This window comes from Epinephelus lanceolatus, chromosome 21 (genome assembly GCF_041903045.1).
Source record: "Epinephelus lanceolatus isolate andai-2023 chromosome 21, ASM4190304v1, whole genome shotgun sequence".
Taxonomy (NCBI): Eukaryota; Metazoa; Chordata; class Actinopteri; order Perciformes; family Serranidae; genus Epinephelus; species Epinephelus lanceolatus.
This window is the reverse complement of record NC_135754.1, coordinates 17,618,838-17,633,248: the sequence shown is the minus strand read 5'-3', so window position 1 is coordinate 17,633,248 and position 14,411 is coordinate 17,618,838. Positions and strand designations below refer to the sequence as shown.

Genomic DNA, 14,411 nt, shown 5'->3' with positions numbered 1-14,411 from the left:
ATTTGACATCAGTTGATGACTTTTGTGATAAAGCTGGCGAAGCTGGAAACTCTGAGGGTACTTTGTGCCAAAATTTGACAGCTTGAACGCAAAGATTTAGTGAGTTATAGGTGCTGAAACAAAAAGTGTTACAGCCACATCATGTTTCCCCTGTATCATTTCTTGCTCATTTGTCTGACCAACAATAAAAAAATAAAATAAAATAAAATAAAATACAAAGGTATCTATTCAGTTTGTGTGAATAAACCTTTATTAAGGCTTTATTTAGCCAAGTGACAGCTGCACAATGCAACTGGATGATTTAGAGCCTTGTAGGGCATATTGCTAAGAGATAATACAACTGCACATTCACTTTGCCTGCACACATTAATCTCTCTAGGCTACAGAGATCTATTTAATTGTACAAACATCACTGTGTGTCTACAGTAAACCCTGTTCTTATTGTAATCGTGGAAATTTACAGGAGAACACTGGACTGAACCGGTCTAACCAATGTGAGTTCTAAGTGTAATCTCACAGGTTAGATCTGATATAAAAGAAGTGTTTCAGGTCCTGGATCTGTGCTGTCTTGTTTCTTACATATGTGAATGGAGAGTGTGTGTATAAACAGGTCTGTGTGCGTCTCAGTGCTTTTGTGCATGTGTGCGCAAGCGTGTGCATGTGAGAAAGGAGGATGGGGTGGGGCTACTGGAGTGATGTCACGCAGTGTTTGGGAGCGGAAGGATTTGATGAGCATAAACCTCCATAAGCTAGGACCTAAAGGCTTACTGGCTTTACACCCCATCTGTCTGCCTCTCTCTCACACACACACACAAACACAAACACACACACATGCACACATGCTGACAATCCTTCATGTTCACTTGTTTTTTCCCCTCAATTGTCTTTAAATTCCCTCTCCACTCACAAATACAGTACATGCATACACCCATTTTACATGACCCACACATGCATACACTCACACACTGTCTGGGAGCACCACAGAAGCATAATTTTGCAGATATGTATGCAAGTTTGATATGGAAAAAAAATCAAATGATATGGAGTTTTGCAGATTATCATTATCATGTGATGTGTTGCTCTTTTTCACTTTAGTTCTAAAGTTTGAGCTCTGAGGAACAAACACAATCATGAAGAAGTCTGCTGTGTCATGGATACTGTGATGTACTTGTATCATCTTGAGTGGGAGACCATCTTCTAATCAAATGCCACTAAATCTGTGGCTAAAGTTGAAAGAAAACCTGTATAAGGCACAATCTTTCTTTGCTAGTTCAGTATTAGGAAGGTCATAGTGAATGAGGGCATAGAAAACATCAGCTGTGTTTAGGAGGGACAAGACAAGGCCGAACAACATCTTACCCTGAGTCGTTCTGGAAGGCAGTGATGGTCCCACAATTTAATTATCAGTAATTACTGTCATGTGTTTGCCGGTTGTGTTTTGACGGTTACTTTGAGTATGGGACAAAGGCAGGGTTTGTTGCCCTTGCTAGGGTACTTCCTGCCATGTCCTGTTCCAGCACCAGCACTTACTTGACAGAACATGTCTGCAAGTAAACAAGAAAAATCAGATAGTGTGATCCACCGTGCAGACTTTACATGGTCCCAGCAGTGTATGTTGGCTTCTGGGAGTGAGTCACAGAAGGATGATATTGGTGGTTGGTGCACTATAAGACATGAACATATGTTTGGTAGCTTTAATATCTTGTGGTATTCCTATAATACTCCAGTATTTTATGGACATGTATAGGTATTTGTATGTGATATAAGTAGCAGATATTGATGTACAGCACATATACAGGAGCCTATAGTATTAAAGTATGATCTAGTTGGTTTTCTTCATTCACATTTCTTTAGTTTTTATATAATATAACTTGTTGTGAATCAGAGCATACAGTGAAGCAGCTGTAAACAGTTTAACCAGCCCATCTGAACCCCTCTCTGCAGCTACAGCAGCACGTGCACAGACGTTGAGCGTGACCGAGTTGGGAGCCAGTGCGCATGCGCGAGGCAACTTAATATGAATACTGCTTCACGTCTCAAGACATCTCCCATCCAGGTAAGGATAATGTCAGTTTACTTGACACTTATGTGTCATTTGCTTACCAGTCTTCGCTCCCGTGTGGCAGAGGTTATTCTCCTTCCCGTCGCGGGTTTTGTGTTTTAAATACACCGCCTTTCCACAAACTGAAGCTGAAATCTCCCCACATCAACAAACTCCAAGACAGCCTGCGGACCAAATGAATTGTGGTCGGTAATGTTCATGCTAGCTGGTGCAGCAGCGTTAGCTAACATATTTAACTGGGTTGTTTTTTGCTCCATATTTGCATGGCTTCGTGTCTGTCTTGCGTGTTATGTTGTCTGGCTGCTAGCTGTGTGTGTGTGTGTGTGTATGTGTGTGTGTGTGTGTGTGGTTGAGGTTTCGTTAGCTGCTTACGCGCACTAACAGGAGCAGCTTGCGGCTAGCTAACGCTAGCAATGCTAACTTGGCAGGAGTGAATGGAAAAGGGTGTATCAGATTTACCCGAGCGGTTATGTTAAATACCCTGTGACCCGTGTGCGCAGGCTACTATCACCTCTGCTTGCCAGCTAACGTTAATGGGTTATTCTTCTGAAGATACAGTTTGGGCAGCTTTGCATTTGAAGCTGTCAATCCAGTGTGTAATGATACCTGCGGATACTAACATGTTAATAGGGCGACACTGTAAGGTTTGCTATTTCTGTGCTTGTGACTTTATGTATTTGCTGAGCCTCCAAGATAAAACTGAATTCCTTGATTCGCCTACAGCAACGTTACCTAACACTGTCGATCGAGTTCTGCAGAGGTATCGTACTGTTAAATGTGTCTGCTCCTGTACGCTTTATTTAGGGCTAGTAGGCAGCTTCAGTCTCTGTGCTGTACCTGTAGTATTAAAATTGAATTTGCAATAGATAAGTCATCTTGAGATAGGTAACTTATCGCATTAGAGGTGTGAAATTGCATGTTTTTAGATTTTGTAAGAGAAAAATGCATGAACACGAATGGGAGCTGTCACTGCCCATTTAATGCAAAATACACATAGCGTAGCTGTGCAATAGCTTGGAAATGACTCATTGTCATTTCCAAGCTATTGCACAGATAGTAGTCTGTAGTGTAGACCTAAATATATATGCATTTTCTAAGTTAAGTAGGCTAACCTCTTTGCAGGATGAAGACAGGTATCTAACAAATTAAAGGGCAGAATACTACACCACTCTGCAGGACCATTGCTCCAACACCCTTTGGTCCCTTGTTATTAATGCCAAACAGTCCTTTACAGTATGCAAAGATTACTTGTCATCATGGGGTAAGTGACCCCAGTTTAAATGACCAGCACTAAGGTTTAAAGGCTGTCCTGCTGAACCTATTGGCAGCTAGCCTTGTTTGGTTTGGCATCCTACTGATAAGCATTTGACGTTACTGCACCCTGAATGCTACCATGCCTCCTCATGATGGGTTGAATATGTTGGAGGCATGAGTATGAGGCTCATGAGGCGTAGAAACAGAATTGATGATGTGCCTGATTCTGACAATGCATTTAATTAATCAAAATGTCAAAGAGGCCTTTAGTCAGTTGGGTCTCTAGTTCAAGTTTACCTTTGACAGATTACATCCTGTGTCAGTGGTAAAACAGCAACATTCAGGTTAACATACTCTCTAAGTAGAGCAGTTAATCTCTACAGACTCACCATAAATGCTTCCAGTTTTACATGCAGTAATGTATTGGTATGCACTTCCATGTGACTTGTAAGGCAGTGTGAAGTGATCGTATGATTTTATGACTGTCATTTTTAGCATATTGCGAGTGATCTTTGGACACGCATCTCCATGTGACTCGTTAAGGAACAGTGCGACATGATTTGATGATTGTGTGATAACCGTTCTCAGCACACTGTATATTCCAAATGATCTTTTGACATGAATCTTCATGTCGCTTGTGGCTAAGCATTGCGGGAAATGATCTGATTATTGTATGACAGTTTCCAGATCTATTGCCTGGGAGCTCTTACAGTGTGCATAAAAATGTTATTTCCCATATCACTGGTTAGAACCCAGTTCAATTGCTTTAATATCAAACTTTGTCTGGCCAATTAAATCAGTCTGAGATATATTTTTGCATCACAGGACATCTGAAGATGTTTTGTGACTGTCATAAGATAGCCTTGCACTGCATTCCATTCAGGCTACGGGTTTACTTGATTTGTTTTCCCTTCAGATGAAATGCATGACGTACATGCTCTTTTCCATCTGACGATCTTGACCAGTGCATAACCTGATTAGTAAAATTGGCTAATGTTGTTTTACAGCACGGATTTGCTGTGGCTGTTATGTAATACATCCCTCCTTACTTGTTGCAAATCACCACTTATGAAACAGTTATGCATAACATGCCTACATATTTCAAGTCTATGTATTATCCTCAACTAATTAATATCATAGACTAGGAGGTAGCCAAGTACATAGGAACAGTATGGATTTACCAAGGACTATGTTTCGCAGAAGATGTCCAAAAGATTTTGGAACATGTTTATCATGTAATTTTAACTGTTCATTATGAAACAAGTATAAAAAGGTTTGATTATGCTGTCTATCGGTTATCTATTTTAATGATGATGCAAATTAATCTTGTATTTTTCCTTTATCTTCCTTTGTGTCTTCCAGTAACCATCATGGGCAGTTAAGAAAAATAGGCTAGTTATCTGCTGTGCAGAGAACGGAAGGTTAGCAATACCCCGGAGTGTCTCTCCTCTCTTCCCACTCAGGCAGTCCGGCAAGTTTCCAACACCATGGCTGAAGAAGACTATGGCAGCTTTGTGGACTGGAACCAGATGGGGGATCTGGCCAAGAGCAGCGGGCCCACCAAGGTAGACTGTAAAGACCTGAAAGAGTTCAAACAGATGGCTCGGCAGGGTTACTGGGCCAAAAACCACAAACTACGGGCACAAGTCTACCAGCAGCTCATCAAAGCCATTCCCTGTCGTACAGTGACCCCAGACGCAGAAGTATATCGTGACATTATGGGAAATGCAGCCACTAAGAAGCCCTCCTCTCAAATCCCACTTCCAGAGTTTGTTGATGGAAGCCCTCTGCCACGGTACTGCCTGAAGGCAGACGCAGTAGCCTCAGCCCACCAGATTATCAATTGCGTGGCTGGACAGTTTCCAGATATCTCCCACTGCCCGTCACTACCTGCTGTTACGTCATTGCTCCTGCACTTCAGCAAAGATGAGGCTCAGTGTTTTGAGCATGTGAGCCGCATACTGGCCTGCAACGAGCCAGGCAAACGCCTGCTGGACCAGACTTTCCTGGGCTTTGAGTCTAGCTGCATGACTTTTGGTGACCTGGCCAACAAGTACTGTACAGCCGCCCATAAACTGATCGTGGCCACAGCCCAGGATGTGCTTGAAGTCTACGCAGACTGGCAACGTTGGGTGTTGGGTGACCTGCCTTTCAGCCACGTAGTGAGGGTCCTGGATGTCTACCTAGTGGAGGGCTACAAGGTTCTCTTCCGTGTGGCTATCGCGTTGCTCAAGTTCTACCGCAAACACAAAGCAGGGACCCAGGGAGGCCAGGGCAACCAGCAGCAGGATTCAGGCAAAGTTAGGGCGGACATTCAAGCTTTTGTCAAGGGCATTGCCTCCGCCGTCACACCCGACAAGCTGCTGGAGAAGGCCTTCTCTATCCGTCTGTTTAGCCGCAAAGAGATCACCCTGCTGCAGCTCACAAATGAAAAGTCCCTGCAGCAGAAAGGAATCACTGTCAAACAGAGGCGGTAAAGTCAATAATCTTGCTAGTATACACCATAGACTGTACAAAAGAAATGGAGGAGTTTTTTTTATCCACCAGACAAAGTGCTAGTGAATGTTCAAAATTTACTAGTCACTCAGTAGATAACCATTTTTGTGTTTTGGCTTGTGAGTAAAGCATATCTTCTATCCTCTTGCATATTTTACCAGCATTTGGCTAGTGGTTGATGCTAAAAACATGCATTCTTTCTAATGCTAGCAGTAGGTGACTCCACTGTTTGCAAAACTAAGTCCAATTGTATAAAAATCTGTATAAATGACCCTACTTCTCACTTGATTTATTACCATAGTAAACATTTTCAAGTCTTCTTTAATATAGCAAGATGTTCGTTTGGTAAATTATGGTCCCATTTAGAGAAAAATAGAGAATGTGCTTTAGAGCGTAGTTACCTTGTGATTGACAAGTCACTGCCACAACTACCTGTCAATCAGGATAGAGGCGTAGCAATGTATACTCTCCCCAGCTCCACCCTCTTGTCCAAATATGGTCACTTCTGGCTCCAAAAAAGCAAGATGGCGATGGCCGAAATGCCAAACTCAAGGCTTCAAAACAATAGTCAGCAAACCAATGGGTGACATCACAGGGGTTCTACTTCTTTTATACAGTCTATGGATATATGTTCAGAATATGTGTTGTTTTTTAGGTCTCAATTCAGGGGCTGCGGCTTTTCAAGGATGGGGCCTTAGTGGTCTACATCGGCCACGTCCTTTGAAGACCGCATCAGCCATACCGAATGGTCTCAGAAATGGGACTTTGTGGTCTGCACAGTATTTCCTGGTTGCATCACCAGTTATTCTCATCCCAACCAGTTGGCGTTGCCATTAGCTAACAACCAGCTGTCCTTGACGAAAGAAGGAGGAAGCTAGCAAGTTAGTTAGCAGCCCTAAATCATGGACCCAGAGATTGTTGCCGATTGCCAATGTGAAGCAAACGGTCTTGAAATGCAACCTTCAAAGGCTGCAGCCCCTGAATTGAGACACAGCTACAATCTCATTTGGTTACTATTCTGCGCTGCATATTTTATATAATTGTACTATCTAACTGACGCTGGTAAGAACGCCCTGTTCTTTTTAAAGCTTTATACTTTGGCATGCTCTTGGGAATAGTTTAAGTTGCTCTTGCATCCTTGTCTTACATTGTGTTCTTGTTTCTTTTATGTTTGGTTTCTGCCATGTCTTTCCATCCACCGTCTTCTGTCTCATCTGCACTTCACTCCTGTGTTCACTACATTGGTTATTTCACAGCTCTAGGTGGGTTCTCTCCTCTACACCACTCCCCAGATCCATTTCTGTTCCTTTCAAATAATGCTCACTTACTCTTCAGAGTAGCTGTGGTGATAGAATGGCACTTAGGTCTTCATAGACTATGACTACGACTATCATTTGATGTAAATTACTTTAAGTTTACTTTTAGGTTTATGCTTCACCAGCTGCGTACGCTGCCTCACATTCTGTGCCTCTCCATCTCTTCCTGTGTGCGTATTTCTGGGTGTCTCCAGGCGGAACGTGCAGCTGGCACTTAACCCTGACACCTTCTCCTCGGAGATCGTCAGTGCCAAGGAGATGCGGGACATCTGGTCTTGGATCCCTGAGCGCTTTGCTCTGTGTCAACCACAGCTCCTCTTCACCACCTCCACCCATGGTTGCAGCCTGAACAGGTACACTATGCAGTCCTGACCTCGATATATTAATCCAGCTTTTGGCTGCTGCTCACAATTTCAATTTCAGGCCATGTGTGGGTCTTTGAGTCTTTGAATTTGATTTATGGCCTAAAGGCTTAAATAAAATAGGAACATGAAAGCAGTGCTGTAAACCAAAAAAACTTTGCCAGAAGCAAAAAAGCCAAAAGTCATACATTTTGAACAAAAACTGCAAATAAGAAAGAAGATGCTGAGACTGCTCACATAAAGTCAGTGAGCTTTTTTTTTTGCCTAAATCTGCTCTACACACAGAGCAGACCGCTGCTGTCAGTAGCAGGCCAGCCATTGTGGGACAGAAGTAATTAGTCTTTGATAAAGTAATTAAGGAGCAATTAGCTGACATTTTTGTTCTATATTTAAACAGCGCCTTACTTAACCGCACATGCACGTGTGCTTTAGTAAATATATAAACCATAAGTTTAGTCCTTAGATTCACTGTTGGGTGTTTATTATGTCAGAGGAAATTAATTAAACTTTCACATTTTCCTCCAGATTCTATTCCCATTGTGAAGGCTACGAACCCACTTTGCTCCTCATCCGGACAACAGATGGGGATGTAAGCAACACACACACACACACACACACACACACACACACACACACACAGCAAACTCTTGTATTTCCCTCACATTTGAGGGGATCAAAGATGCACATTATTAAGATAGAAATTTTGTACACAGGATATGATGACATCCTGATAATATACTATTCAGATACTTTTTGATATAATGATAAGCTCTATCTAGAACTATTTACATATCTAGAATCTTAAAGGAATGCTTCACCCACAAAATGAAAATTTGAATAGCACTTACCCAACCTGTGTTTCATTTTTCTTGCATGTCTCCATGATGAACGAAGAATCCAAAAACTGAGAAAATTCTTGATGAATTTAAGTGTTAGGTGGACTGCATTTAATAACAGTGAAATTATACTGAAACATATATTCACAAACTCTCAAACAACTCCTGCACTATCATCCAAGTCTCATTTATCCAGTCCTTTGCTCAGTACTTCCCAAACACATGCATTTTTGCTAAAACCTTGCTATTTAAAACACTGCTGCATAAACCAGACACATCCAAAGTCCGGCCCGGGGGACAAGTTATGGCCTGAGGACTTATTGGTTAATCAAGCAAGATCACATAGCATTTTTTTCCATTCACCTCACAGTGGCAGGACTATTACACACTTTGTAGACATGCACCAAGCAGGAACTAACCAGGCGGAACTAAGGTATTCTCATAAACAGACAATAAACAAGCAAACAATGACATATGACTCCCACCCCAACGTAACATAGCGTATTACAGGGCCTGTGACAAATACAGATCCTACTGTTGTGAATGCATTTTAAAAAAGTAAAATTTTTCTACTCAAATTTTATGCATATGGTGGAGGGTTCTTTATGACAGTTTCCCTTAAAATTAGAATAAGAATATACATTGTATCCATTGCCAGATTCTTGCCAACACACCAGCTTTGCACCAAAGAAGTGTGAAGTCAACAGCCATGGACAGCCACTTGGGGAGCGGTGGGAAATTTAATTCTTTTTCACGGAAAGATGAAACAATTATGTTCGTCTCATTTGTACAGGATTTTGTTTTTTTAATAAGAATCAGCTTGCTCCCAGGTATTTTCTCACCATCTAATCTGGCCCCTGATCAGAAAACTCTGGACATCCCCTGGTATTAACAGGCTCATACACAGACTAGCAGTGCACACAAATGCACACTCTTGCCTATTTACACTACTCGTATGTGGAGGTGTTTTAAATAGTAGCGTTTTAGCAAAAAAATGTATACGTTTGGGAAGTACTGAACATACATCTGGATAAATCAGACTTGTATCATACTGCTCAAGTCTTGTGAGAGTTTTTAAACAGTTGCTTTGATATAGTTTTGCTGTCATCAAACGTGGCTTTTACTCCAGTTCAGAATGTTAATCGTTTTTGGATTTTTTGTTCACTGTGGAGGCATGCCCGAAAAATAAAGTTTTCTCTACGAATTCAAGGTAACGCACAGTGAGTAATTAACATGCAAATGACTATTTGTGGGTGAAGTGTTTCCTTCAATACTTGATTATGGGTAGCCAAATATTATGTAAATCCTTTATTATGATCTCAGCTTAAATTAGGACTGATTTACTTTGACAATTAAGGTACAAAGTGAGCAGAAGTCATCTCTAAACCAAACAGCATTGGTGTATAAACTAGTTTCTGTCTTAGACACTTCATATTTCAAACTCTTTTGGGTATTAGTCAGATGGGGAAAATGCTTATGAATGGTCTTGCGCAATGCAGCTGCAGTCATGTCTGGTCAGCAAAACCTTGTATTGCATGAGGTGTGTACTACAGACACTTCTGTACTAACTGACATGGTCCGCAGTAGCTTTGTATATAAAAAACAACTCAGGTTTTATCCTTGTACTGTGCTGTGTGAACTGGTGTCAGAGGTCATGATTACACAGGTGTCATATGATTGGATTATGGCGCTACAAACAGATTTCAGCACGAACACTGGCAGCTTACAAATAGCAGTCTTGCACTAGTGTTAATGAAGTATTATAGATAATAAAGTAATTAAAAATGAACAGATGGAAAAGATAAACCTGCTGATGCCCATTCTGTGTTTTCACCTCAGGTATGTGGAGCCTACCTGTCCACAGACTGGGAGGAGCGCAAGAGAGGAGGAAACAAATTGAGCTTCTTTGGCACAGGGGAGTGCTTTGTCTTCAGGGTGAGTCTATGTCTAGTATCTTGACTTACTAGTTTCCTTTCGGGAGACTAGGAGAATCCGAAGGTTTCTAGCAGTAGAAAGGAGAATGTTGTCATTCTGAGCAGTACCACGCTGTAGCCACCAGAGGGTACCATCCACTCTGTCTTCACATGTTCCTGATTTCTGTGTCACTGACCGCAGTTGACGTATGAAGGCTCCCTGAGGAAAAGCCTGCCTAGTAGGTCAAAATTCACCATCCTCGCATGTAGGGATGGATTGTATCTGCAGATATACAGATCTGTAAAAACAACAGCACATCACACACCTCTGCTTTGATCTCTAGTTATAATAACACCTGGGTTAGAAATAGCAAACCAGACTGGCTCTCTGATGCCTTCTGTATGAATTATTTACTGGGTATGTGTTGATGCACAGCTGTGGGCAGTCTGAGCCAGAAAACACCGTCATCTCACACACTGATACTTAAGCACACAGATCGGAAACTCCTGTAACCGGATCCAGTTGTATCTGGCTTGGCCCTCACCTGACACCAGGAGAAAATGGAGACGTCAGCACAGACTGCTGTCTGTCAGATGTTTTTTTATTTATTTCATTTAAAACTATTGAGATCTCTCTTTCTTTTTTACTTCTATTTATATTGAGATAAATTACCAAATATCCACCAAATATTTTAACATTTCTCACACATTTTTCTTCTTTTTTTTTAAAATTTTTTTTAAAGGCATCATTAAAATTTACATGTTACAAACACAAGTTACAATATCCCGTGACTTGATAGTGTGAGTATGGTATACTGTGGTTTATGAGACCAGACAGCAGAGGACAAGAGGCAGTTTTTGTAATAGAGCCTTATGATAAATAATATCATAACAACTCCTTTGTGTCGGGGGAAACCGAGGAAGAAACAGTAGTGAGGTCATTACATAAAGTATTCCTTTTGTTTAAAGGGTGTGTCCATCTGTATTCTTTTCCTCATTTTTCAAATAGAAACTCCCACACTCCCACTCAAAGAGTATCAAAGAGTAGTGACGTAGGTTACAGCATCGATGCCCTCCCCTCCAACCCCCTCACCCCACACACACACTGTTCCCTGACAGTGTAAACATAGAGAGTGAGAAAAGTGTTAGCCTGGAAGAGCTGAACTTGGAGGTGGAACATGGGGCTATTAAATCATTATTTAACCAGGTGAATACACATCAGTGTCACTATCAGCTATAGATCCATAATCAGTGTATTACCTACGGTCAGATACAGTTGGCAGGATCCCAGTTAGGAGACGCAGACACAGTACCAGGGCACAGAAGCTAAGCAATGTAGCCTACTGCTGTGGACGCCACAATACACAAACCAATCAAAGGCAGCAGTAAACCAGCCAGTTAAAATTTGTGTTTCTGTCAGAGGAGTCTGGTGGCTGTGGATAAGGGCAGCAGCAAAACATATATTTTACCCTCTCAAAAAAAAAAACACACTTATAAATAATCAATATCAGTTGAAGTGTAAGCTATATTTAGATTTTTGACCGCTTTACCCTGCCGTAAGTCAGCCCTTTCTGACTGGGAGCTGAAGCCAATCTATCGCCCTCTTCAAGGTCACCAGATTCCATTGATAGAAACAGTAATTTTACCTCACTGCACACTGGAGTTGCTGGTCTACCACCGACTCGATTGGGTAGTCTATTTGTGTTACTGTCTGAACCAAACTACGGTCCACAGGAGTGCGTGGGTGCATATGTAGTCATGTAATCACCTTGTATATGTATGATACTGTTAAGAAAACAGGTGTTTATTTTAATGGAATAAATGTGCAGTACTACTCCATTTAATGTGCGATGCTCCAGTGTGTCATCGATAATGAATGCCCGTTTCCTTTGCTAGCTGAAGCCAGAGATGGAGCGGTATGAGTGGGTGGTGATCCGCCACCCTGAGTTAGCCTCCTCCGTCAAGCCTGAAGTCCAGGAAGACGCAGCCACCTCTGAGGGGCAAAACTCAGACAACAACATCTTACAGGAGCCCGAGAAACCTGCTGGAGACCTGTCGCCCTTCCTGTCCGCCCGCCACTTCAACCTTAACTCCAAGAATACTTCTATGTTCATGGCCGGGAACTTTGACTCCATCATAGTGGGTGAGTGGATTAGTACTGTGTGTTACTGTTGTGTATTTGGCATTTCTGGTTCCTTCTTGTGTGGTGTTCTCTTGATGATATTTTTTAGTTACACAAACTCTGTGCTCATGTGCTTGTTTAGGGGGAGGTGACGGCAACGCTCTCTACATCGACTCTGAGCTGAACCATGGCCGTGCTGGCAGGTGCGCCACCTTTGACAACCCACCGCTGTGCGCTGAGAGCTTCCAGGTCGCACTGCTTGAAACGTGGGGGTTCCAGGATGCCATGGCGTCATAATGCTGTACACATAAACACACGCTACACATACATACATGTAGATCCATACAAGCAAATTTGAGCACTTAAACATGATAAAGCAGAAAATGTTGATATAAAATGTGCAGTAAAGTGTTAAAGGTGAAAAGCACAAGGATGCAAACAGAACTACATCCGTCCTGCATATTCATATATGATTTACTATTTTTTATTTATTAATGCAGTTAATCCAAATTTCAACATGAACAAAAATGTGATGTTTTTTTGTTTATTTTTGTATTTACAGATTTGTATTATGATGTACTAATTATATGTCCGGTAATAAGAAGAAAGTCAGGCTCAACTAAAAGGTTTATTCAGAGTTCTTTTTTTTTACACCACCTGTAGTGTGTTCATGCTGAATGTAAGGTCAGTCTTGTATGTCCTGTGGTTTAGCGCATTCTGCCAAATTTACTGTATAGTGATGTCTGCAGCCAGGCCATAAGGTTTCAGATAAAAATGTGTGAAGTCAAGAGCCAATTTGGTGATATGTTTTATTGAATGTTGTAAAATTAAGATTAAGACGTAGCAAAGCTCCAGGTCAGCTAAGTTTTTGGTGAAGTCCTTTGATTTGCTGTACATACATGTATGTGGGAGACCTGCTAATGAATTACTGTGGTAAATGTTTGTGAATATCTGTGGTGAATTTGAGTGTTGCCATTTTTGCACCATATGTCAAAGCTTTTGTTTGAATGAGTGGTGGTTTCTCCTCTGTATAGTATATGAATATTCTTGTGAATAACAGCACAAACTCGTCAGAAAAAAAACTCAGAGGTGTTTTGGGTATACAAGTACTCTCTCTCTTTTTTTTTTTTTTTTAATTACCCTTTTCCTGCTACTTCCGTCCTCTCCAGTGTTAAGGCAGTAACAAAAAAGTCCGAAATTGTGCCCTGTTGGCAAAGTGTTGTCGGGGTTACACGCCCTGATTGTGTTTGTGTGTTCAAACGTGCTCCAGTGAAATATCAATTGAGTAACTACAAGTGTACCATTCATGTGAAAATACAGCAATATGCTTTCAGTAGAGCAAGTGACTTGGTTTTTGTTTTGTTGTCTTGCTAAACACTACTTTTCCATCCAAATCTGTCACATGCAAAGAGAGTTACATTTCTTCAGACTGTCACAGAGGTGTGCCAGATGCCTTTTAAAGTCAGCTGACCATACATCCAACCCCCTAGTCTTGCTCCACTGCTAGTAGTTACAGCCAGTATGCCTGTTCCCCAAATTACTGTTGTGTTATACATGCATCACATTTTTATAATAGTATATTAAAACCTGTCATACAATGATTTACAACTAATTTTGTGCACCTTTTAAACTTAAATTACATTGTTTAAAAAAATCATCTCTGTAAGGAAGTTCAAATAAACACAAGAAAATTGTGCTCTAGAGAAAGGGTCAGCACTCAGTGAATAACCTCCTAAGCCCTATGATAAGCTGTTATGGCAAGGCTTAACTATACAGACCAGTGAGCAGTGATAACTAACACGTCTTTGGGGTCATCAGGTGGGAACCTCTTTTCACCAGTGTTTCGTCTAATTGGTCCCAAGACACCTCCAGGAGGCTAGACAGTGATCTCTGGTGTCCCAGAGACACTCCCCTAATGCCAGGTCTCACTGCTCCCCACACCAACCCAATAACCTCCTTTACCTTACTTTACACATGGCTTTCTCAGCCCAAACAGCACTGCCACTTTCAACAAACCCAGGCTCCGTTCACGCAAGCTCCAGGTAGAAGC

General features: G+C 41.5%; 1 protein-coding gene across 2 annotated transcripts; it reads left to right on the top strand.

Moving 5' to 3' along the window:
* Nucleotides 1-1,971: 1,971 nt before the first annotated feature.
* tbc1d24 (TBC1 domain family, member 24) lies at nt 1,972-13,699 on the top strand. 2 transcript variants are annotated; one of them, XM_033611895.2, is made up of 7 exons: nt 1,972-2,056; nt 4,679-5,789; nt 7,323-7,481; nt 8,016-8,079; nt 10,166-10,261; nt 12,136-12,382; nt 12,504-13,699. In XM_033611895.2, the coding sequence occupies exons 2-7, from the start codon at nt 4,804-4,806 to the stop codon at nt 12,656-12,658; spliced, it is 1,707 nt and encodes a 568-aa protein (XP_033467786.1). In that variant the 5' UTR covers nt 1,972-2,056; nt 4,679-4,803; the 3' UTR covers nt 12,659-13,699. The 2 variants fall into 2 exon arrangements, with proteins under 2 accessions (XP_033467786.1, XP_078019370.1); XM_078163244.1 differs by having other exon boundaries at nt 2,055-2,247.
* The last annotated feature ends 712 nt before the right edge of the window (nt 13,700-14,411 follow it).